The sequence below is a fragment of the Cherax quadricarinatus genome, chromosome 19, assembly GCF_038502225.1.
Source record: "Cherax quadricarinatus isolate ZL_2023a chromosome 19, ASM3850222v1, whole genome shotgun sequence".
Classification (NCBI taxonomy): Eukaryota; Metazoa; Arthropoda; class Malacostraca; order Decapoda; family Parastacidae; genus Cherax; species Cherax quadricarinatus.
In genome coordinates this window covers 35,842,235-35,865,105 of record NC_091310.1, presented here as the reverse complement: position 1 = coordinate 35,865,105, position 22,871 = coordinate 35,842,235, and the positions used below count along the sequence as shown (strand labels likewise).

Sequence of the window (22,871 nt, the reverse complement as noted above, 5' to 3'; positions counted from 1 at the left end):
TTTTAGGTCGATATTAATACCATTGAAATTTCCCAGTGTCTACTGATACTAGTACCAATAACACCAAAATTGGCTGATACCTGCTGATAACAATTCTTTGGCACACCCTAAACCTTAAATAACAGGAAAGCAGATACAATATTTTTATCATTACAAAAATGCTAACCTGAATGGGTCATACAGTACAACAAATTGTATGTTCTCACCAGTATCCCATAATCAGCAAGAAGTACAAAGAATAAGAAAACTAGAATTAGTTTGCCCAGAATGCTTTGCATATTAGTGGTTTTGTTTTGTGCCTACCATTACTTTCTTACCTGTAAACTACATTATTGTACTGCTTAAAGAAATAAAATTTGTATTTATATCAGAAAGCAAGAAAAGATAGTACTGTAGGGATAGCTGAAGGTGCCAAGTAACTAAAAACCACCAAGTACTATCTTTTCACATTTTTTTTAAACATGTATTTGTAACAATGGCCATTTCTACCAGAATTTACCCCCCCCCCCAAAAAAAAAAAAAAAAAAAAAATCGCTGATTGCCTTGCTGTCTTTCCAGAAGTGCATGAACATCACATTTCAAATGATCTGTTGAACTGCAACATCTCCACAAAAACTTCAAAGCTCAGGCAATATACTTCTCACCTACAGAGTTCAAGTTCTTTCTTTTTTTTTATTTGGGTTGCTATAAATTACTTTCTCATTAGTAGCATATTCCTTCATCGTTTTTAATCACTATATGTGAATTTCTTCTCCATGGGGAAGTGGAACAGAATTCTTCCTCTGTAAGCCATGCATGTCATAAGAGGCAACTAAAATGCCAGGAGCAAGGGGCCGCCCAGCTTCGGTGGGATACGGCCAGTTTGTTGCAAGATGTGAATTTTTGTCTAAAGTTGTTGCTAAAAATAACATAGTAATTATCAGTTTCATGCATTTATATGCCAAAGGTAATGGGTAGAATTTGATTACAACTACGTTTGGAATATTCTTAAAATGTGTTCTGCAGAAAAAAATTTAAATCACATTATCATCATTGGAACCATTATCATCATTGGAACAATTCACCAATAACCTGCAGTTAGGAGAGGAAATTTTTGCCTACTTTTTGGTCCATCTCAGAGCTAATCATGTCACAATTCAGTTATGACTTGACAGTGATTGAGGACTGACAGAAGTGTCATGAAGAGTTTCCTCTCCTAAGTGCGAGTTACTGGTAAAGTGTGTCTTGGAGTTTGTAACGAGACAACGATTAGGCAGGAAGGGGCCTTGAGGTGACATTGGCACAATGCTGTCTAACTGCCTAGCTTAACAATAGGCTCATGCTTTTATTCTTGTGGCTTCAGACTTTAATGCTACAGAAGTTTAGGCCTCATATGTAGTGACCAATATAATTTAAGGAAATTATGAAAAGCTATTTACAGTGTGGTCCAAATGATTTTCAATTTTGATCATGGTAAATGTAAGCTGGTTGAATATACTAAGATACAGTAGAAATTTTGTTTAGTAATAAATCAGTTAATGGGTTTTGCTAATAATGCAGAATGTTAAACTCTGTGTACCTTTCAAAGGGGGGGGGGGAGAGGCAGCCTTGATGCTGGGAAAAGGCTTTTGTTCCAAGGAATTGAAGCCAGTCTGGTTTGTTGGATTAAACCTGATTGCCTCTATTTTCTAGGTTCTGTATGACCCATATGGGTTTAGCACTCCCATGAATATATATAATAATTTGTATTCTTAGTGAATGGTTTCCATGTGCTTTTTTTTTTTTTTATGAAATCTTGACCAAAATATAACAGTACTTAGTATGCTGTGTAACATTATCTATGTTCATTAGCATTCAGCATCATTTTGGTGATAATCCTATTGTATTGTTAACATGGCAGACAATGAAACTTGTATTTTGGCATATATTTACGTTGGCAATTACTGTACAGACAAGCCTCGATTTAAGAATAGCAAGTTCTGTTATAAGTTATCCCATTGAGCTCATAACAAATTATTCAAAGCCTCTATGAATATGGCATAACCTCTCTTAATGAGATCACTTGTATGCCAGTGTATCAGCTCAGAGCTGGCCAACTGCATTCTCTCATACTTATTTTACTTAGTTCGTGGAAAACATAGGTGCCAGTTGTGGCTAATTGAACTAAGCACACATTAATCTCAGCAAGTGATTTTATTTCTTTATTATGCTGGAAACAGTGATGGGGACTATACGCCTTAGATATTCACTGTAGATGAAGCTGGGGTGTTTTCTTTGCACACTGTATATATGTAAGCATTTCCATAGCCACTCACTTTGCACCATGCACAAAATCTCCTCCACATCTTCCTATAAACCTTAACATGTAATAAAGTTGGTAGAATTACCGACAATATGTAAAGTAAAAGGACACAAGTGCAACTAATGTGACATTTTATTGTGGCAACGTTTCGCTCTCCAGGAGCTTTATCAAGCCATTACGTAATGGCTTGATAAAGCTCCTGGAGAGCGAAACGTTGCCACAATAAAATGTCACATTAGTTGCACTTGTGTCCTTTTACTTTACAAACCTTAACATGTTTCATTCCAACTTTTCTTTAATTAATACATATTAAATATATTACAGTATTGTAGTATAATAGTATATGTTGTGTAAGTTAGATTGTTTAACATTGATTTTTGTGGATGAATATATATTGCCTTTAACCAGTGCTTTATGATTCACCCTTTTGAAAGTGGGTTATTTTTTTAACTGGTCCATGGCATAAATCGAGGCTTCCATGTACTTTCCTTTTTGTATACTACTGTACTGTACTCTAAGAGACAGTCAAGGGTGAGTGTTGTGTATTTCATTTATATCTTTATAGCACACACACATTGTAAAATACATAGGGGATTTTTATTAGCTTTAGGTAAAAAAACAATAATTTATACAAATATATTTAATATATCTATGATTTTGCACATATTAATGAAATTCAGATTACTGCATGATCTGCATTTCCTTCAATGAAATGTCTTTGTACATTTCTCGTTATTCCAATACTTGCCGGTTAGTGAGGGTAGTGGAAAACTGTACTTTGAAACTTATCAGTAAAAGATTTGTAATAAAACAAACTTTTTCTTTCCTATATAGTTTGATAAGGGGTTAATTTATTAATTCTTAGTGTATATTATTATTATAATCAAATCAAAAAGAAGCGCTAAGCCACAAGGTCTTAGTGTATAACACACTAGTATACAAGGGACTAATCTTGTATGATATACCTGTATGCATAACTTTTGTACCTTCAAATATGCTGCCTACAGCTATTTTAGGTATGCTCAAATCATTATTATTATTATTATAATAAAAAAAAAGCGCTAAGCCACAAGGACTATACAGCGCTGCAGGGCAGGAAGGAAGCGAGGGCATCAGGTGGCAAAAGGGAGATGGATGAGTAATAGGTTACGGATAACAGCGGGGTAGTGGATGGTGAAAGGGTAAAGGGCAGCAAGAGACTGAACTAGAAAGGGCTGAGGGGAGAGCGAAAAGTATCATCAGAGTTTGTGGAGTAAATCAGTCGTTGTCAAGAAGTCAATGAGAGAGTCAGGATTAAAGGAGGGTCCATCAGCAAGAAGGGAAGGTAAAGAGAGAGTAGTAGAACGAAGACGACGTTGGAGGTAAATTCTGCGTGCTCGTTGATAGAGAGGGCAGTCTAACAGAATGTGGCTAATCGATACTGGAACTTGACACTGCTCACAGAGAGGAACAGGGTGCCTCTCCATGAGATACCCATGAGTAAGACGAGTGTGGCCAATGCGAAGGCGGGAGAGAGTGGTCTCCCAACCTCGGCACTGATGACAAGAAGACGGCCAGTAACCTATACTCGGTTTAATAGAATGAAGTTTGTTACCGAGCAGAGTTGACCAACGTTGTTGCCAACGGGTGCGAAGGTGGGTAGCTATTGCAGCAAAATAGTCCAGAAATGGAACACCTCGATAGGAAATTGGTAGGTCATGTACTGCTGACCGCACAGCAGTGTCTGCCTGTTCATTGCCCTGTACGTCGACATGACCAGGGACCCAACAAAAAACAGTATCTTTATGTTTGGTAGAGATACGGCGTAGCCAAAGTTGGATACGGAGAACTAGGGGAAGAGATGTATCAAATTTTCGTATAGCCTGTAGAGCACTAAGGGAGTCTGAGACTACTACAAATGATGACACAGGCATAGATGCGATACGAATAAGTGCTGCAAGAATGGCATACAGTTCAGCAGTAAAAATGCTAGCTGAAGATAGTAAATGCCCCCGCACGACGCTGTCCGGAAACACTGCTGCGAATCCGACGCCGTCTGAAGACTTAGAGCCATCTGTGTACACAGCGGTGGCATGAGAATGGGAGTGGAAGTGATCAAGAAAAAGAGAGCAGGAAGCCACCGTAGGCAGTTGAGCTTTTGAGCAAGGGAGTGAGAAAGAACAGACCCGAACAGCTGGAACTTCCCAGGGGGGTAGGGAAAAGTGAGATGCTACATGAACATATAAAGGTGGTAACTGAAGGGAAGACAAGAGTGAATGTAGGCGAAGAGAAAAGGGACGGAGCAAACAGGGGCGGCGAACGAATAAAGAATGTCTACTAATATCGGTGACCATTCTATAAATGGAAGGATTGTGTAGATCGTGAGAGCGTACATAGTAGCGAAGGCAATGGGCATCACGGCGATCAGACAAGGATGGAACATTCGCTTCTGTATAGAGGCTCTCAACAGGGAAAGAGCGAAAAGCACCAAGGCACAAACGTAATCCTTAGTGATGGATAGAGTTAAGGCTAGAGAGAGTAGCAGGAGAGGCCGCGGAATAAATCTGGTCACCATAATCGAGTTTCGATAAAACGAGGGCTGAATGTAGGCGAAGCAGAGTTCGACGATCAGCTCCCCAGGAAAGATGAGCAAGGGTTTTAAGAAGGTTCAGCCGGCTGTGACAAGTTGCCTTCAGAGAGGTAATGTGAGGTTTCCAGGATAACCTACGGTCAAAGAGAAGGCCTAGAAATCTGACTGTATCACGTTCGGGGATACGGGAGCCATAGAGATACAAAGGATGATTCAGGCTTAATTTGGGGAACTGGAGCACAGATCCAATTCCCTAAATCAAGAGCCCCTCACCAACATCAAGGAACCTTCCGGAGATAACAGAGCGTCTAGTGAAAGTAATTTGGTGAGTTTTGGTACTTGAAAATTTAAACCCATGCGTGGTGGCCCAAGTGGAAACACGGTCGACCGCATGCTGGAGAGAAACTGCAATAAGATGACAGTCAGCGCCTGCACAAGCAATAGCGAAGTCATCAACATAGAGTGATGACCAAATATTGGGTGGAAGAACATAGGCCAAATCATTTATAGCAAGGAGAAAAAGTGTTGTGCTTAGAACACATCCCTGAGGGACACCTTCAGCTTGGACGAAGTTCGGGGAAAGAACATTATTGACTCGAACACGGAAATGTCTGTCAGTTAAAAAGTTCTTAAGGAAGGATGGTCGATTGCCTCGGAGGCCTAAGGAATGGGCCTGGGCCAAAATATTATACCTCCAAGTTGTGTCATATGCCTTCTCAAGGTCAAAAAATATGGCAATAACTGAGTGATTAATCGCAAAGGCATTACGAACATACGTATCCAAGCGTAGTAAAGGGTCTATGGTAGAACGACCCTTACGAAAGACATATTGACTAGTGGAGAGACTGTTGTGTGTCTCTAAATACCACATTAAACGTCGATTTACAAGACGTTCCATCACTTTGCAAACTGCACTAGTAAGAGTGATGGGACAATAGTGGGAGGCATCATGTCCTGTAGTACCCGGTTTGCGGAAAGGGAGAACAATGGCAGATTTCCACAGCTGAGGAAGAACTCCTTGTGCCCAAATAAGATTGAAGAGGTGTAAGAGGACTACAAGGGCTGACCGATGTAAATGTTGTAACATACGAATATGAATGTCGTCAGGCCCAGCTGCCGATGATCGGCAAGCTGAGAGCGTTGCCTCCAGTTCTTGAAGTGTAAAAGGCACATTATACTGTTCTTCTCTGAGAGAAGAAAAGTCCAAGGGTACTAACTCTCTGGCAGACTTTGAGGAAAGAAACGAGGGGCATAGATGGAGCCCTCGGGAAATACGGACCAGATGTGTGCCAAGTTCAATGGCAACGTCGAGAGGGTTTGCTACATCAACACCAGCGACCCGTAGAACAGGAGCCGGGTCAGGAGAGTATTTACCACTCAATTTCCTCACGTTTTTCCAGACTGCACTCATAGAAGAAGCAGAGGTGATGGTGGAAACATAGTCTCGCCAACAAGTGCGTTTAGCTTCACGGATGACACGGCGAGCGATCGCACGCTTCTGCTTAAAATCAAGAAGTCTCTCAGCGGTTCTATTGTACCGGTACCTGCCCCATGCAGCACATTTCAAACGTACTGCACGAGCACAAGCAGGAGACCACCAAGGCACGCACTTCTGAGAATGCCTGCCTGAGGTTTGGGGTATAGAATGAGAAGCTGCGGTATAAACTGACGTCGAGAAGATGTGTAGGAGCTCATCAATGGAGGATGAAGAAGGAACCTCACTAAAAGCAGTGAGGTGTGAGTAAAGATCCCAATTTGCTCGATCAAATTGCCAGCGAGGGCTACGGAAAGGTGGTGAATAGGAAGGAGAAGTAAGAATGATCGGAAAATGATCGCTGTCATGTAAGTCCGGTAGAACAGACCAGGTGAAGTCGAGTGCAGTGGAGGAAGAGCAGACTGATAGATCGATGCAAGAGAGAGTATGAGTACGAGGATCAAAATGGGTGGGAGTACCCATATTTAAAACATGGAGGGGGTGAGAGGCGAGAAAAGCCTCCAACTGGATGCCACGTGAGTCACAATGAGACCCCCCCCCAGAGGAAATGGTGGGCATTAAAATCACCAAGTAACAGAAGTGGTGGTGGTAAGGATGAAACAAGAAAGGCAAAGTCTGGGATAGAAAATGCTCGAGAAGGAGAGAGATATAAAGAACATATAAGTGGATACGGGCTGCAGTGTAATGCAGCGAGGTATGGACAAATAGTTGACAGTACGGAATATCATTGCGTAGAAGAAGGGCACTTTCATTAAAGGTCCCATCTGAGAAAGGATTCGAAGAATACAATAAATTATAGCCTGAGATAGGTTGGAAGACAGCCGAGTGTAATTTTGGTTCTTGTAAGCAAGCACCAACAGGGGAAAACCTGGAAAGCAACATCTGAAGCTCACCCCAATTACCCCTGAGGCCGCGGATATTCCACTGGAAATAGGCCATGATTGGCGATGAAGAAAATACCAGGAATCTGTAGGTAAAGGCACCTACGGACTAGAGGGGTTAGAAGAGTCAACGTGTGGTGGCATTGGAAGACGTTCAAGTAGCGAAGGAACGGAGCGTTGCGAAGAATGGGGTTGTGAAGATGGAGGAGAGGGAAGAGAAGGAACAGGAAGTGAATCAGTGTCCATTGAAGGTTTAGTCTCTGCAATATATTCTGAAATGGCTTCAAGTGTTTCTGAATTCAAAGATGTATAGGAGACCATATTGGAGATAGGAGGAGGAGGGTGAGTAAAGATTGGGACAGTAATGGACTGTACCAAAGTAGAGGGGGAGGGAAGAGTGTAAGAAACTGGAGATGAAGTGTGGGGGGGGACAGAAGAGGCAGAAACCTGGCAGGTGGCAGAAGAGGGAGAAACTTGGGAGGGGACGGGGGTGGAAGGCATAGTACGAGGAGGAGGGTGAATCTCCACACTTGTAATAGAGCCAGAGAGAGGGGAAGAACTAGGTACAGAGACTGGAAAGGTAAAGTGTGGAGGTGGAAGAAGGGAAGGAAGGGGCAAAGAAGATTTGAGCAATGTGGATTTTTTGGACTTCTGAGAAGTAGAGGGGCGATTGGTATTAGGTGTCGTACGAGGTCTTGTCGATACTGGGGCTTGTGAGGAAGGACGCGAAGATGTGAGAACAGTGAGTTGTAGTCGGGACGTCAGAGCCAAGGACAGCAAAAGGATTAGATGCCAGAGTGGCTATGGGAGGGGTAACAACAAAGGAGGCTGCAGAAGATGGGACCCCAGAAGTGGGGGGATGTTTGGAAACACGAGAATAAGAAACACGGGGTAGTCTCCCTTGGAGGCGGAGATGAGTAACTGCCATAGCATAAGGGAGACCTTCTGCCTCTTTGAGGCAACGGATTTCACGTTCATTTAAGTAGACCTGGCAACAGAGGGAGTACGAAGGGTGAGCTTCATTACAATTAAGGCAAGATGGAGGTTGGCTGCAAGATGTATTAGAATGGTCGTCGGCACCACAGACTGGGCATTCGGCCATAGATCTGCAATATTTCGCTGGGTGACCAAAACGCCAGCAATTTCTACATTGTTGTGGTGTAGGTATCACCTTTCGAACTTGTAACCGATGTCCCGCGACATATACAGAGGACGGGAGTTCTCGGCTGTCAAAAGTTAAACGAGCCACATTGCAAGGGTAACGTCTCCGCCCCCGGGCAGGAAGGACATAAGTGTCTACTTTGAGGATTGGGAGATCCTGGAGTTCCAGCTGTTCAAAAATGTCATTGCCACATGACTGGAAATTCTGTTGGACTATGGTATGGGGCAGAATGACAGTACCACTACAAGAATTGAGAGAAAGGTGTTTTTCAATAGTGATAGTAGTAGTATTGATATTCGAAAGGAGAGAAAGATCATGAGCTTGGGTAGCATTCTGGACAGTGACGATGCGCATACCGCTCTTGAGAGCATGAAATGAAATATCTCTACCAACATGACGCAGGAGCGCTTTGCCAATACTATGGTCAGAAAGGTAGGCAGAAGAAGAAGTCGGTCTTAAAGTAAAGAATTTAGTCCATTGTGTGGTCCGAAACTGAGCGTGGAGAGGGAGTGCTTGACGTGTTGGTCTTTTCCGAGTAGAATGGGAAGGTAACGAAGGAGCATCATCAGGAGATTGACGTTGGCGTTTAGGAGTAGGACCGGAGTTGGTCCGGCGTGAAATGGGCGGGGGATTCGAAAATTGCCGTACCGTAGAGGGAGAAGCCGGAAGCATAGTCAAAGGAGAGAGGAGTTCAGACAAATCGAAGGAGTCAGTCGAAGCCCCGGTACCTGAAGCGGGTGAGGAAACAGCACCAGCAAGAGGTACAGGGGCATCAGGAGTGTCCGAAGAGTGGTCTAAACACAAGGCAGGGTCAGAATGGGGTGCGGTATCAAGAAGGGGCCTGGGGGTAGTGGGTTCATGGACTAGGGCTGCCATGGTTAGGTTACTCCTTTGCTTTTTGTTTTTAAGAAAAAATAAATAAAAAAGAATAAAAAAAGGGGGGAGCGGGGAGGAATAGTTCCCAGAAGGAATGAAAGGGCCGGAAATCTCCCTCCGCGCCCAAGAGGACCTCAGCACCGCTAGTAGCGCAGATGCAGCATGGAACCCGTGCCATACCCTACCCTTCATGCCAGTAAACCAGCAATCCGGGATAGCAACCTCACATCTGCCGAGCTACCTCGGTGGACAAAAGAGAGGGCGGCCGGATATCCGCCACAAAGCATACCTCCTTTGGCCACCACACCCGGAATCCGAAAGGTGGCTTCCAGAGATACACCCGTCGCCCGAAAGACACCCAAAGCTACTCCGGAATACCGGAGAGGGATTGGGACATCCCCAGGCAATCCAGATTCCACGGCAAACTACGCCACCGCCAAGAACCTCAACGGAATGGGATGGACCCCGGTGTCCTTTCCCCTACCTAGGAACTAGCATGCCTGTGGGAGAAATCCCAAAGGCCAATAAGAGGAAGGGTGAGGAGGAGGAATGGAAAAAGGGGAGGATGGGATAGGGGAGGGGAGAATGGGGGGTAATTAGGTTCGGTCTGAGGAAGAAGACCGACAGGGCTAATTTCTCAGACCAAGAGCCTCTTCACCACGCCAAGGAGCTCCCCTTGAAGAGGTGCTCAAATCATGCCTTTGAAAAAATATAGGACCAGGAGGGTTTATGCAGTGCATCATGAGTAACACTACCTCAGAAGCATGTGCAACCAGGATCTGTCATGCCACCAACTTCCCTGCCAGCAAACGGTGTGGAACTAGCAGTTGTATTACTCATATTGGTTTAGCTGTTAAATTGCTCATATTATTATTGTGGAGATTGCAGGAAGATGTCTTATTTGCTCAAAAAAAAAAAAAAAAAAAAAAATCACGCTTTGTAGATTTAACTTATGGCCCAAGAAAGTGAAACAATGTGACTTATTTCCATGTTTCAGGAAATATCATACCTTGAATAATTGTAATATATGATTTCCCTGTACATAATGGTAGAAGTCAAAAACTATCAGTACATTTTTTAGAGATTCCTTTTTAAAAGTAGATTTTTCAGCAAGGTGAAAATAGTGCCAAGAAAGTAAGTGCTATGTTGGAAAAAATCCTGCTTATGTGTAACTATCATTAAATACAATGGTGGGATGTGAAAAGTGGGTTATAGTAAGTGTTTATGCAGTAGAGGAGAGATTTTGGTAGATATTGAGAGTGCATGGGGAGTTTTGAACCAAGTGAGAGACTACTTGTGGTGGGGGATCTAAATACAAAAGTGGGTAAAACTGTTGTGGAGAGAGTAGGAGGTAAGTTTAGGATGCCAGGGGAAAATGAAAATGGGGCCTTTAATTGAACCATGTATAGAAAGAGGTTTGTTAATAAGTAATATATATTTTAAGAAAAAGAGGATAAGTATACAAGATATGATAAAACATGTAATGAAAGTAGTTTGTTAGATTATGTATTGGTGGATAAAGAGTTGATGGGTAGACTTCAGGATGTGCATGTTTATAGAGGGGCAACAGATATATCAGATCATTATTTAGTAGTCACTACAGTTAAGAGTAAGAGGTAGATGAAGCAAAAGGAAAACAGCAATACCAAGTAAGAGAGATAAAGTTTATAAACTAAGGGAGGAGGAAGTTAGGGTGAGATATAAGCAACAATTAGGAGAAAGGTGGGGTAATGAGAGTATAGGTAGTGTGGGCAGTTTAAAGAGGGGTGGGGTAGTTTTAAAAAGGCAGTGTCAGAATGTGGAGCAGAAGTTTGTGGCTATAGGAGGGTGGGTGCAGGAGGAAAGAGGAGTGATTGGTAGAATGATGGTAAAGAGCAATAAGAGAAAAAGGTTGCTTATGAGAGGTTTTTTCAAAGCAGAAGTGATATAAAAAGGGTGGAGTATATAGAGAGGAAAAGAGAGGTGGTGAGGGAGTGCAAAAGGAGAATAAATGATAATGGGTGAGGCACTGTTAACAAATTTTGCTGGTGCTGTATGACCCTTTTAGGTTTAGCACTTCTTTTTGATTATAATAATAATAAATTTTGCTGAGAATAGGAAAAAAATTTTGGAGTGAGATAAATAGGTTAAGAAAGCCTAGGGAAATGAATGGATTTGATAGTTAAAAACAGAATAGGGGAATTGGAGATATTGGGAAGGAATATTTGAAGAACTGTTAAATGTTAATGAAGAGAGGGAGGCAGTAATTTCATGCATTGGCCAGGGAGGTATCACATCTTTTAGGAGTGAAAGAAGAGCCGGATGTGAGTGTGGGGAAGGTGCACGAGGCATTAGATAGAACGAAAGGGGATAAAGCAGCTGAAACTGATGGGATCATGACAGAAATGTTAAAAGTGGCAGGGAGGGGGGGACAGTTTTGGGGTGGTTGGTACTTTCTTTCAACAAATGTATGAAAGAGGAGAGGGTACCTAAGGACTGGCAGAGAGCATGTCTAGTTCTTTTATATAAACAGAAAGGGGGGGGGGGGTAAAAGATACTAAAAATTATAGGGGAATAAGTTTACCGAGTATACCAGGTGAAGTGTATGGTAGAGTTATTGACAGAATCAGAGGTAAGACAGTAGGATTGCAGATGAACAAGGAGGCTTTAGAAATGGGTAGGGGATGTGTAGATCAAGTATTTACATTGAAGCATATAAGTGAACAATATTTAGATAAAGGTAGGGAGGTTTTCATTGTATATATGGATTTAGAAAAGGTATATAAGATGGATAGGGGGAGCAATGTGGCAGATGATGCAAGTGTATGGAAGAGGTAGTAAGTTACTAAATGCTGTAGAGATATTTTATGAGGTTAGGGTGTGTAGGAGAGGAGATTACTTTCCAATAATAGTAGGCCTTAGACAGTACATATATTACTTGTGGGTGGGATGGGGTGGGGGTTTGCCTGACCTGGCTACCATACCTATAACACCTGATTTCTTACAATACTACTCGTCTCACCCTACATTAAGACTACAAATATTTTAAGGCAAATAATGAGTGTACTATATGTGTATTTTATTTTTTATTGCTTAGTTCTATTGCTAACTTAATATACATTATCTGGCATTTATAAGTGGAAAAAAAAAGCGTTACACTTTATGGCGATTTCTGCTTCATGGCAGTAGCCTGGGGCCCTACTGTACTATAAAATCTAAAGTCATATTTATGAATACAACAACAATCTTCCACCAAGATAATGTGCCCCCAAAAATTAGATGTATTTATTAATTTACAAAGGAATATTAGCATGCTTTTTCCATGGATTACTAAGCTTCTTTGATGATAACTTATCCAAATCTTGGCAAATACGACTTCGTGTGGTCCGTGGTTCAATGATGTCATCTACAAAACCTGTTAAAAAATTTTCAGGACTTAATATTTTTAAGAATTATGCTTTTATCAATCATTCAAGCAATAAGGGTCTGAATGATATACAGCAATAAAAGGTTTCCCTAATATTCTCTATTAAAATTGTGATTATAATTGGAAATTTGCAATTTCTGTACAGGACTGTAATCTCCCCCCCCCCCCCACAGTAATGAATTGCATTACCTCTAACAGCTGCAGGGAATGGATTACCAAATTTCTCCATGTACTCTTTTTCAATCTGTGCAACATTGCTCTTCCCACGATACAGTATAGATACTGCACCTTTGGCTCCCATTACTGCAACCTGAAATAGAATAAATTATTAATAATATTTGCTGAACATTTAGGTATGCCATAGATGTGTTAAATTTAAAGTTCGTAATTCAAAAGCAAGATACCTTAGGAACCAGATCTCTTGAACTGCTTGACTTCAAGATGCAGTACTCTTAACTTTTCCCTCCAAATTATGCAGTCACAATAATGTGGCAGAACAAATCACAAGCACCAGCTACAAATATTTTTTTAAACACTGGCTATATCCCACCAAGGTAAGGTGACCCAAAAAAGGAGAAACACTTTCACTATCACTCACTCCATTGCCTTGCCAGAGGTGTGTTGATACTACAATTCAGATGCCCCTCCAAACTGCAAATATCCCCACCCATCCCTCAGTGCAGGCACTGTACTTCCCACCTTCAAGACTCAAGTCTGGCCAACTGGTTTCCCTGAATCTCCTCATAACAGCAAGTCTAGTCATAAAAGCCACTTGCCTCCACTCGCTCTTATCTAACATGCTCACATGCCTGCTGGATGTCTAAACCCCTTTCAACCTTTCCTAAGGCCCTGTCTTCCCTCCACTGCAGATTTATACATCCTCCAGGTCATCCTATTTAAACTACAAATTCTCTGCATAATATTCACGTCACACAATTGCCCTCAAGACATTTCCACTGCCCCCCACCCTACCCTTACTGCAACATTCACAATCCATGCTTCACACCCATATAAGTGTTGGTACCACTATACTCTCATACGTTCCCCTTTTTTTACCTCCATGTACAATTTTTTTTTGTCTCTACAGATACCTCAATGCCCCATCCACCTTTTTCTTCTCGTTAATTCTGTTCGTACAATTATTTTTTTTTTTTTATTTATTAACACATTGGCTGTCTTCCACCAAGGCAGGGTGGCCTGAAGAAGAAAAACTTTCATTAATCACTCCATCACTGTCTTGCCAGAGGTGCATTTACACTACAGTTATAAAACTGCAACATTAACACCCCTCCTTCAGAGTGCAGACACTGTACTTCCCATCTCCAGGACTCAAGTCCAGCCTGCCGGTTTCCCTGAATCCCTTCATAAATATTACCTTGCTCACACTCCAACAGCACGTCAAGTCCTAAAAACCATTTGTCTCCATTTGCTCCTATCTAACACACTCACGCATGCTGGAAGTCCAAGCCCCTTACCCACAAAACCTCCTTTACCCCCTCTCTCCAACCTTTTCAGGGACGAGCCCTACCCTGCCTTCCTTCCCCTACAGATTTATATGCTCTCCAAGTCATTCGACTTTGTTCCATTCTAAATGACCATTTGCAGTCAAGAGAAATGTAAAGATACATAGAGATGCAATATAAATTTCTTTTTCACCTTATCTTTACATTGTTGAAGTCAAGTGTTAGTAATACGTATAACATCTACAGTGCTTTCTACCATATAAGACAATACTAATGTAGTTACTGAGAGAAAGATGATTCATCTTGTAAACACATGACTTAAACTTATGGCATCAATAAATACAGTCCAGTACAGCCTCTCCTCTTAACCCCTTAATTATCCAAATGTAGATTTATGCTCTTACTGCTAGCGCTCCAAACGTAGATCTATGCTTTATTTTTCCTGCCCCCATATTTGGCACAACTGGCCTGAGATGCCTGGTCAGCATAGAATGGGTCTTAACCCTTGGTGTGCACAGTATTAAAAAAATCTGTGACCACTTAGTACCTTGTGGGATCACCAGTTAAACTGAGCGCCAACTACAGTGGACCCTTGCCTAACGAACACACCGCATAACGTTAAATCCACCTAACGTAGCGTTTGAGCGTAAAAATTTTGGCCCGCTAACGATAAAAAACTCGCCCAAAGTGATTCGTCCCGAATCTGTCCGTCCAGCCTGAGCACCTCAGCTGCCCTGCCGTCATTGTTTACAAGCCAGGGTGGCCAGTTTCATGCATACAATCGATACATTTTGTGTTATTCTATTGTTTATAGTGCTTGTAACTGCTAAATAAGTCACCATGGGCCCAAAGAAAGCTTCTAGTGCCAACTCTGTGGTAAAATGGGTGAAAAATACTATTGAAATACTATCGTACCACGGTCAGTTGCTGCTGCACCACCGTCAGCTGTACTACTCGAAGATGTGGAGAGACTGTTGTTGGTGTGGCTTAATGAGAAACAATTACCAAGAAACAATTAACCCCAGAGGGTTAGCAACCCAGGATAACCCAAGAAAGTCAGTGAGTCATCGAGGACTGTCTAACTTATTTCCACTGGGGTCCTTAATCTTGTCCCCCAGGATGCGACCCACACCAGTCGACTAACACCCAGGTGAACAGGAAAAAATGCCTGGAACTAGTGTTCATATTGGTGAATTTAAGGCCAGCAAAGGTTGGTTTGAGAGATCGTAGTGGCATATACAGTGTGATAAGGCATGGCGAAGCTGAAAAATTCCAACCCCAAGAAGTGTTCAATTGTGATAAAACAGGCCTGTTCTGGAAGAAAATGCCAAACAGGACCTACATTACTCAGGAGGAAAAGGCACTCCCAGGACACAAGCCTATGAAAGACAGGCTAACTTTCTTGTTTTGTTGTAATGCTAGTGGGGATTGCAAAGTGAAGCCTTTACTCATGTATCACTGAAAATCCCAATGTTCTAGAAAAACTGTCTCATCACTCATCAACACTCTTCAATAAAGGCAAGTTTCATTTTAACATTTATTTATATAGTTATTGTGCATGTCTCATCGTTTTCTTTGTAGGGAAATGTATATTTCGTGAAAAAATTTTTTTTTTTTTAATACGTACTTTTGGCTGTCTATAATGGATTAATTGGATTTCCATTATTTCTCATGGGGAAAATTAATTCGGCTAACGATAATTTCGTCTAACGATGAGCTCTCAGGAACGGATTAATATTGTTAGGCAAGGGCCCACTGTAGAGCAAACAGCGCGGCAAACACCAAGGATTCACTGATGTCATGTCATATTAACACTCCCCTTTTAAGAGGAAAGTGATGTTGACCCCGAGTTTAGTGGCTTTGAGGTGGATGTGCCCACAAGTGGTTGCGGAAATATAAAAAAAACCTCGATAATAACACGTGTATCCTTTGTGCAACACCCTTTCAATTTTGGTACCACTGGTAGTGTCATCCTGCCAGAATGTCTTATAATCTATGCTCTAAGTAAAAAGAAACAATTCTGGAACATGTAATATATGTTCAGCAGGCTGGCTGGCTGATTGGCTGTCTCTATCTGTCTCTATCTCATAGGAACACACATGTAAATAAAATTATGCAGTGTAAATTACCTAGGATAACCCAAAAAATCCAGACAAAGTGCTACACTGTGCTTGTAGATATCATGCATAATAATTATGACTGGCAACTGGCATGTAATACTTGTTCAGGAAGCAGATGTGATTGTGTGTAATACCAGTTGGTTCATGAGCAACTCTCTGAGACAAGATAGACAAGCAGACAGACACACACAGGCAGACAGAGAGCTAGACACAGATATAGAGAGCTAGACAGATAGACATGTTTATGTGTAACAGCAATAACATATAAAGCCAAGGCAGCAGTGTATGCTCATCAAATGTCACCATTGCTGCACTGTCAGCAGTGGAGTGACACACGTTTTGCATCATGCTTCAAGGGAACTTATTATTACATACTCCCTTGTATCCAAAACATTGCTAGGACCTATAATTACGTATAATGGACCCTCGGTTTTCGTGTTTAATCCATTCCGGAGTGATCAGCGAAAACGGATTAATGTAAATCCAATTAATCCGTTCGAGACACCCAGAAGTACATGTATTAACAAAAAAAATTTTTTTTACCTTAACCCTTAAACGGTCCAAACGTATATATATGTTCTCTCACATAGCACCCCGAATATTCTGAGGAAAAAAAAATTTTTTTTTTATAGGAAAAAAGAGCATGTGTTACTCAGGCATCCCCATTTTTTTTTCATATGGCGTACACTTGAATGCGCACACCCATTCTTTCATGTCTAGGTGACTCAGGCCTATTGTGCCAATGTTAAATGAATGACAAATGAAACGTACATATACGTTTGGGGCGCTACACGAGAGAATGTATATATGTATACGTTTGGATCGTTTAAGGGTTAAAGATAGATTTTCATGCACAAAAGAATGAACATTCAACATGACACTTACCTTTATTGAAGGCTGTTGTTGATGGATGGAAGACAGGGAGGAGGGGAGAGGGAAGAGAGGTTATTGTTTGGAAGGGAAGTCCCCCTCCATAAGGACTGTAGGTACCAAGTCCTTATCCAGGGTCACCTCCCTCCTCTGTTTTTTAATGCCACTAGGACCAGATGGTGAGTCACTGGACCCCTGTCGCACAAAATATCTGTCCAGATATGTCTGTTTTTGGCGTCTAAGATTTGCCTAAAACGAGACATGGCATTGTAAAAGTCGCCAGCACGGATTGCAACAGCTTTCTCAGTGTGATGTTCCTCCACAAATGAATGGCACCTTAGTTCACATTGCACAAATCTCTTTAATCTTTGAAGAAGGCACCTTCTTCCATCGCTCTTCCTCCTCTGAAGCAATTTCCAGAGCTGTGGTCTGTTGTTGCAGATGAAGCTCTTGCAGCTCATCAGTGGTTAGCTCTTGATTGTGGTCCTCCACCAACTCTTCCACATCCTTGCCACTCACATCCAACCCCATGGAATTCCCCAGTGCCACAGTTGATTGATTCATTCATTCATGTTGATTCGCCGGTACTTCACAATTGATTGCACAACAAGTGAAGCGTCGACAGGGTCAGCCTCAAACCCTTCAAAATCCTTCTTTTGGACACAATCTGGCCGCAATTTTCCCCAAGCAGAGTTCATCGTTCTGGAAGTCACTCCCTGCCAAGCCTTACCTATATAAGGCTTATGCAGTAGAAGATATTGAAGTGATTCTTCCAGAACTCTCTTAGGCAATTCAGAGTCCGAGGTTATGTCAAAGCACCTTTGAAACACTGCTTTGGTGTACAGTTTTTTAAAGTTAGCAATGATCTGCTGGTCCATGGGCTGGATGAGAGGAGTGGTGTTAGGAGGCAAGAACTTCAATGTTACAAAACTGAATTCCTTAGACAACTGGTCTTCCAAGTCTGGAGAATGAGCAGGAGCATCGTCCATTAACAGGAGGCACTGGAGTGGCAAACACTTCATTGAACCATTCCAGGAAAATTTCCCTCATGACCCATGCCCTACTGTTAGCCTTCCACATCACACACACTTTACTTTTGGCAATGCCTGTTTTTCTTGAACACTGGGATTTTCAGTGATGTTGGTCCTCTTTGGCATTTTCTTCCAAAACAGGCCTGTTTCGTCACAAATGAACACTTGTTGTGGTTGGAATTTTTCAGCCTCTACATAACCTTTGAATTCCCACATGAATTTTTCAGCCGCTTGTTTGTCTGAACTGGCACCCTCACCATGCCTTACAATACTGTGTATGCCACTTCACTTCTTGAATTTTTTGAACCAGCCTTTGCTGGCCTTAAATTCACCAACATCAGCACTCATTTCAGGCAGTTTCTTTATGAGATCGTCATGGAACTGCCTTGCCTTTTCACAAATTATCGACTGCACAACACTATCTCCTGCTTGCTCTTTCTCTCTGATCCACACCAACAACAATTTCTCCACTTCTTCAATTGTTTGGGATCTCTGTTAGGTTATCGCATTCACCCCTTTCGCAACATCAGCTTCCATGATTTCTTTTCTTTTTGCCCCAACGGAGCTGATCGATGTTGGCACCTTCCCGTATATCCTGCCAAGTTCAGCAATGCATATGCCACTATCATATTTTTGAACGATTTCTTTTTTCATTTCTATGGCGTTCCTCACTTTCTTTACCAAAGGACTGGCACTAGGAGCTTTCTTTGGGGCCATGGTGGCTTATTTAGCAGTCACGCACAATAAACAAGTGCCAAAAACAAAGGATTATTATGAAATGTTTCGTTTGGCCTCGCAGAATACGTTCACTCACCAAGAAACGTGACACTGCCTGAGAATGTGTGGGAGGCGGCTTTGTCTGTGCACTGGACAGGTTCCATACCATCGACGAAAACGGAACCAAAATACTGACGAATAAAGTCGGCGAAAACGGAAATCGGCAATAACAGAGATCGATGAAATGGGAGGGTCCACTGTATTTATTTCTAGACAATAGTATGTGACTAAGGTAGGTGAAAATGTTCAGGTGTCACTGTGTTTGTGACTATTTGAGTACTATTTCAGTACTTAATATTAGTGTTAGAACAAAGATTTACTATGAAATCACAAGAACTACTACAAATTGTAATTATCAGAACATAAAAATTATACAAATTAAAAAAATGAGAAAAAGAGGTATATCGGCAACGCTTCTGCAAGCGGCAGTACTTCATGTTGCCGTCAGGTGAGCGATAAGTGCTGACTTTGCGGCCTTTTTATCTCCCTAAGTACTGACTCTAGAATTTTTTTTTTTTACATTACTTTATGTAAAAAAAATGTCCTCTTCATCAAAATTTTCGGTGTTGGGTGAGCAAATGTAAATCTACGTTTGGACAGTAAAGGGGTTAATGACAGGGTTCCGTTCCTAAGAGTAAGTCAGTAGGCGAATTGGTTGTTAAGCAAGGAGCATATTGTACTGGTAGTGGGTTTGTGTCATCTATCTCTAGATATTTTTTTAATGTCACCTTTGCACCATTTATAACATTTTTAGTATATTTTTAAATGTTTATACAGTAGTGTACTGTAATAAATAGAATAGAGGAAATAAGATCTAATATACATTACTTAGATTTGCATACTGGTTGGACAGCTGGTCCTAAGACCAAGCGGTCGGTAAACAAGCACGTCGCTAAGTGAGGAGAGGCCGTACTGTAAACACATCTTTTCTCTAGCTTACTTTATTGTAAGAATACAGTATATAATACACATTTTGTATGTTATATGTGTTAAATGACTGTATGTTATTGGTAAAGCTTCCAGTCAACAGTAGGCCATTAGCATCTTAGTCTTTGAGGAGTCAAAAATTATACGTGGATTTTCGACTGTACGGGGAGTCAGCGCCCCTAACCCCCGCAATGTTGAAGTGTCAACTGTACATATATATTTTTGGTGGTCTAGTCATGCTGAAAGACAGGGTGGTTAAAAGTGTATGAATTTATGGTGGAAGTGTAATGGAAATCCAAAAAGTGTATGGAAGGAGATTGTGACAGATGTACAGTGGACCCCCGAGTTTCGTGAATTTCGACTTTCGGCAACTTTTTTCGTCAAAATAAAGCCTGGCGGTTCGTGATTTGCCTTGCAATTCGTCCATCGTATGGAACACGTCCATGCGGCTGGGAACGACCAGGCGTACACATTGAGAGCATCAGTGTGGCATTGTTTCTGCACGAGTCACCTTCACTCCACGTGTTCACAGGATATATTTTGTAATAATCCATTGTTTTTAGTGCTTGAAACTGCTAAATAAGCCACCATGGGCACAAAGAAAGATTCTAGTGCCAGCCCTTTGGTAAAGAAGGTGAGGAACACAATAGAATTAAGGTAAGAAATCATCACAAAATATGAAGTGGAGTGCGTGTGGCCGAGCTCAGCGGGATATACAGAAAACCCCATTCAACGATCACTTCCATCGTGTCTAAGAAAAAGGAAATCAAGGAAGCTGTTGTTGCGAAGCTTACCAAAAAGAGATCACAAATACTCGAAGATGCTGAGAATTTGTTGTTAGTATGGATCAACCATAAACAATTAGCAGGAGATTGTGTTATGCAGTCGATAATTTGTGAAAAGGCAAGGCAGTTGCATACTGATCTTGTCAGGAAAATTCCTGGAACGAGTACTGATGCTACTGAATTCAAGTCCAGCAAAGGTTGGTTTGAGAGATTTAAGAAGCATAGTGGCATACACAAGTGTGGTAATGCATGGTGAGGGAGCCAGTTCTGACAAATATGCGGCTGAAAAATTTGCGCAGGAATTCAAGGACTATGTAGAGGCTGAAGGATTCGTCCCTCAACAAGTGTTCAATTGTGATGAAACAGGCCTATTTTGGAAGAAAATGCCAAAGAGGACCTACATCACGCAGGAGGAAACGGCACTCCCAGGACACAAGCCTATGAAAGACAGGCTAACTCTCGTGTTCTGTAGCAATGCTAGTGGGGATTTCAAAGTGAAGCCTTTACTGGTGTATCACTCTGAAAATCCCAGTGTGTTCAAGAAACACAGTGTCACCAAGGGTAAACTGTGTGTGATGTGGAAGGGTAACAGTAAGGCATGGGTCACAATGGAAATTTTCCTTGATTGGTTTAATGAAGTGTTTGGCCCAAGTGTGAAGGAATACCTCCTGGAAAAAAAATTGCCACTCAAGTGCCTCCTGGTAATGGACAATGCTCCCGCTCATCCTCCAGATTTGGAAGTTCAAATGGTGGAGGAGTTTAGTTTCATCACAGTGAAGTTCTTGCCCCTAATACCACTCCTCTCATCCAGCCCATGGACCAGCAGATCATTGCAAACTTCAAAAAACTGTACACCAAAGCAATGTTTCCAAGGTGCTTTGATGTGACCTCAGACACTCAATTAACCTAAAGAAAATTCTGGAAAGATCACTTCAATGTCCTCCACTGCATAGGCTTTATAGATAAGGCTTGGCAGGGAGTGACTTCCAGGACAATGAACTCTGCTTGGAGAAAATTGTAGCCAGATTGTGTCAACAAAGATTTTGACCCTCCCAATCCTATGCCAGTTGTGTAATCTATTGTGGCATTGGGAAATTCCATGAGGTTGGATGTGACTGGCCAGGATGTGGAAGAGTTGGTGGAGGACCACAATCAAGAGCTAACCACTGAAGAGCTACAAGAGCTTCATCTGCAACAGCAACAGAGCACAGCTCAGTGTCAGCAACATGTACAATGACAATGTCTTGTCCCATTTGAGGCAAATTTTAAACAAACGCCAGCAACAGAGCTGTCTGGAACAATTTTTTGAGCGACAGGGGTCCAGTGACTCTCAAGCTGCTCCTAGTGGCACTAAAAAACAAAGAAGGGAAGTAACCCCGGATAAAGACGTGGTACCTAAAGTCTTTATGGAAGGGGATTTCCCTTCCAAACTTCTCCATCCTCTCCCCTCCTCCTGTTTTCCATACACCAACAAGAGTCTTCAATAAAGGTAAGTGTGATTTTATTCTTTTATACTTGATTTCTCATTCTTTTCTGTATGTAAATCTATACTTAATCTAACAAAAAAATAATTTTTGTGGGTGTCTGGAATGGATTAATTGGATTTACATTATTTCTTATTGGAAAAATGGTTTCGACATTCGTGAATTCTGACTTCTGGCAGATTCTCTGTAACGGATTAATCATGAAACTTGGAAGTTCACTGTACAGTATGGGAAAAGTAGGAGCTTGAAAATCCTGCAGGCATATGAAAATGCATTAGATTGGAGTTCTGGTGAGAGGTAAGCTCAACATATGATTTTTGATTGATACCACTCAAGCAGGGACCACAACTCTGCTGGAGGACACTAGAAAAAATAAGAGGGGATAATTGAACACTCCTCAATGTGTGTGCATGTCTTCTCCAACCATTATGTTATGTCAGGCTACAGTCATAATGTGAAAGAGCACATCAATTACTGAGTAGGTAACACCTATCTCAGTGCTCCTCATGGGCACTGAGATAGGTGTTACTTATCTCAGTGCCCATGAGGTGAGATGGTGTGATCATGTAAAATGTATTAATAATGTAAGACAGGTTAATAAATAAGCTACAGAAATCTGGGGCGAGTGCAAGGTGTAGATGGCATCAAAGAAAAAGTTGAGACAATAAACGATGTAGCAGTTTGGGAATCAAGTTGCCTTTATCTTCTAGGGTACATAGCATGAAATGACGAAATTATTTAAGA

The 22,871-nt window shown here is 41.7% G+C and overlaps 2 protein-coding genes across 4 annotated transcripts in view; one reads left to right on the top strand and one right to left on the bottom strand.

Moving 5' to 3' along the window:
- LOC128688320 (BSD domain-containing protein 1-like) overlaps window positions 1-3,096 on the top strand; it is a 59,179-nt gene extending 56,083 nt beyond the window's left edge. The window contains exon 11 of the mRNA XM_070086645.1: window positions 559-3,096. The gene's annotated coding sequence lies outside the window, so the exon portion shown is untranslated. The remainder of the gene's footprint in view (window positions 1-558) is intronic.
- Window positions 3,097-12,316: 9,220 nt separating this feature from the next.
- The window catches only part of LOC128688321 (propionyl-CoA carboxylase beta chain, mitochondrial), a 72,498-nt gene continuing 61,943 nt past the window's right edge, over window positions 12,317-22,871 (bottom strand). For all 3 annotated transcript variants that reach the window (XM_070086643.1, XM_070086641.1, XM_070086642.1), the window contains 2 exons: window positions 12,860-12,980; window positions 12,317-12,658 (listed from right to left, as the gene is read on the bottom strand). In XM_070086643.1, coding sequence (XP_069942744.1) covers window positions 12,537-12,658; window positions 12,860-12,980 — 243 coding nt within the window. In that variant the 3' untranslated portion in view covers window positions 12,317-12,536. The remainder of the gene's footprint in view (window positions 12,659-12,859; window positions 12,981-22,871) is intronic.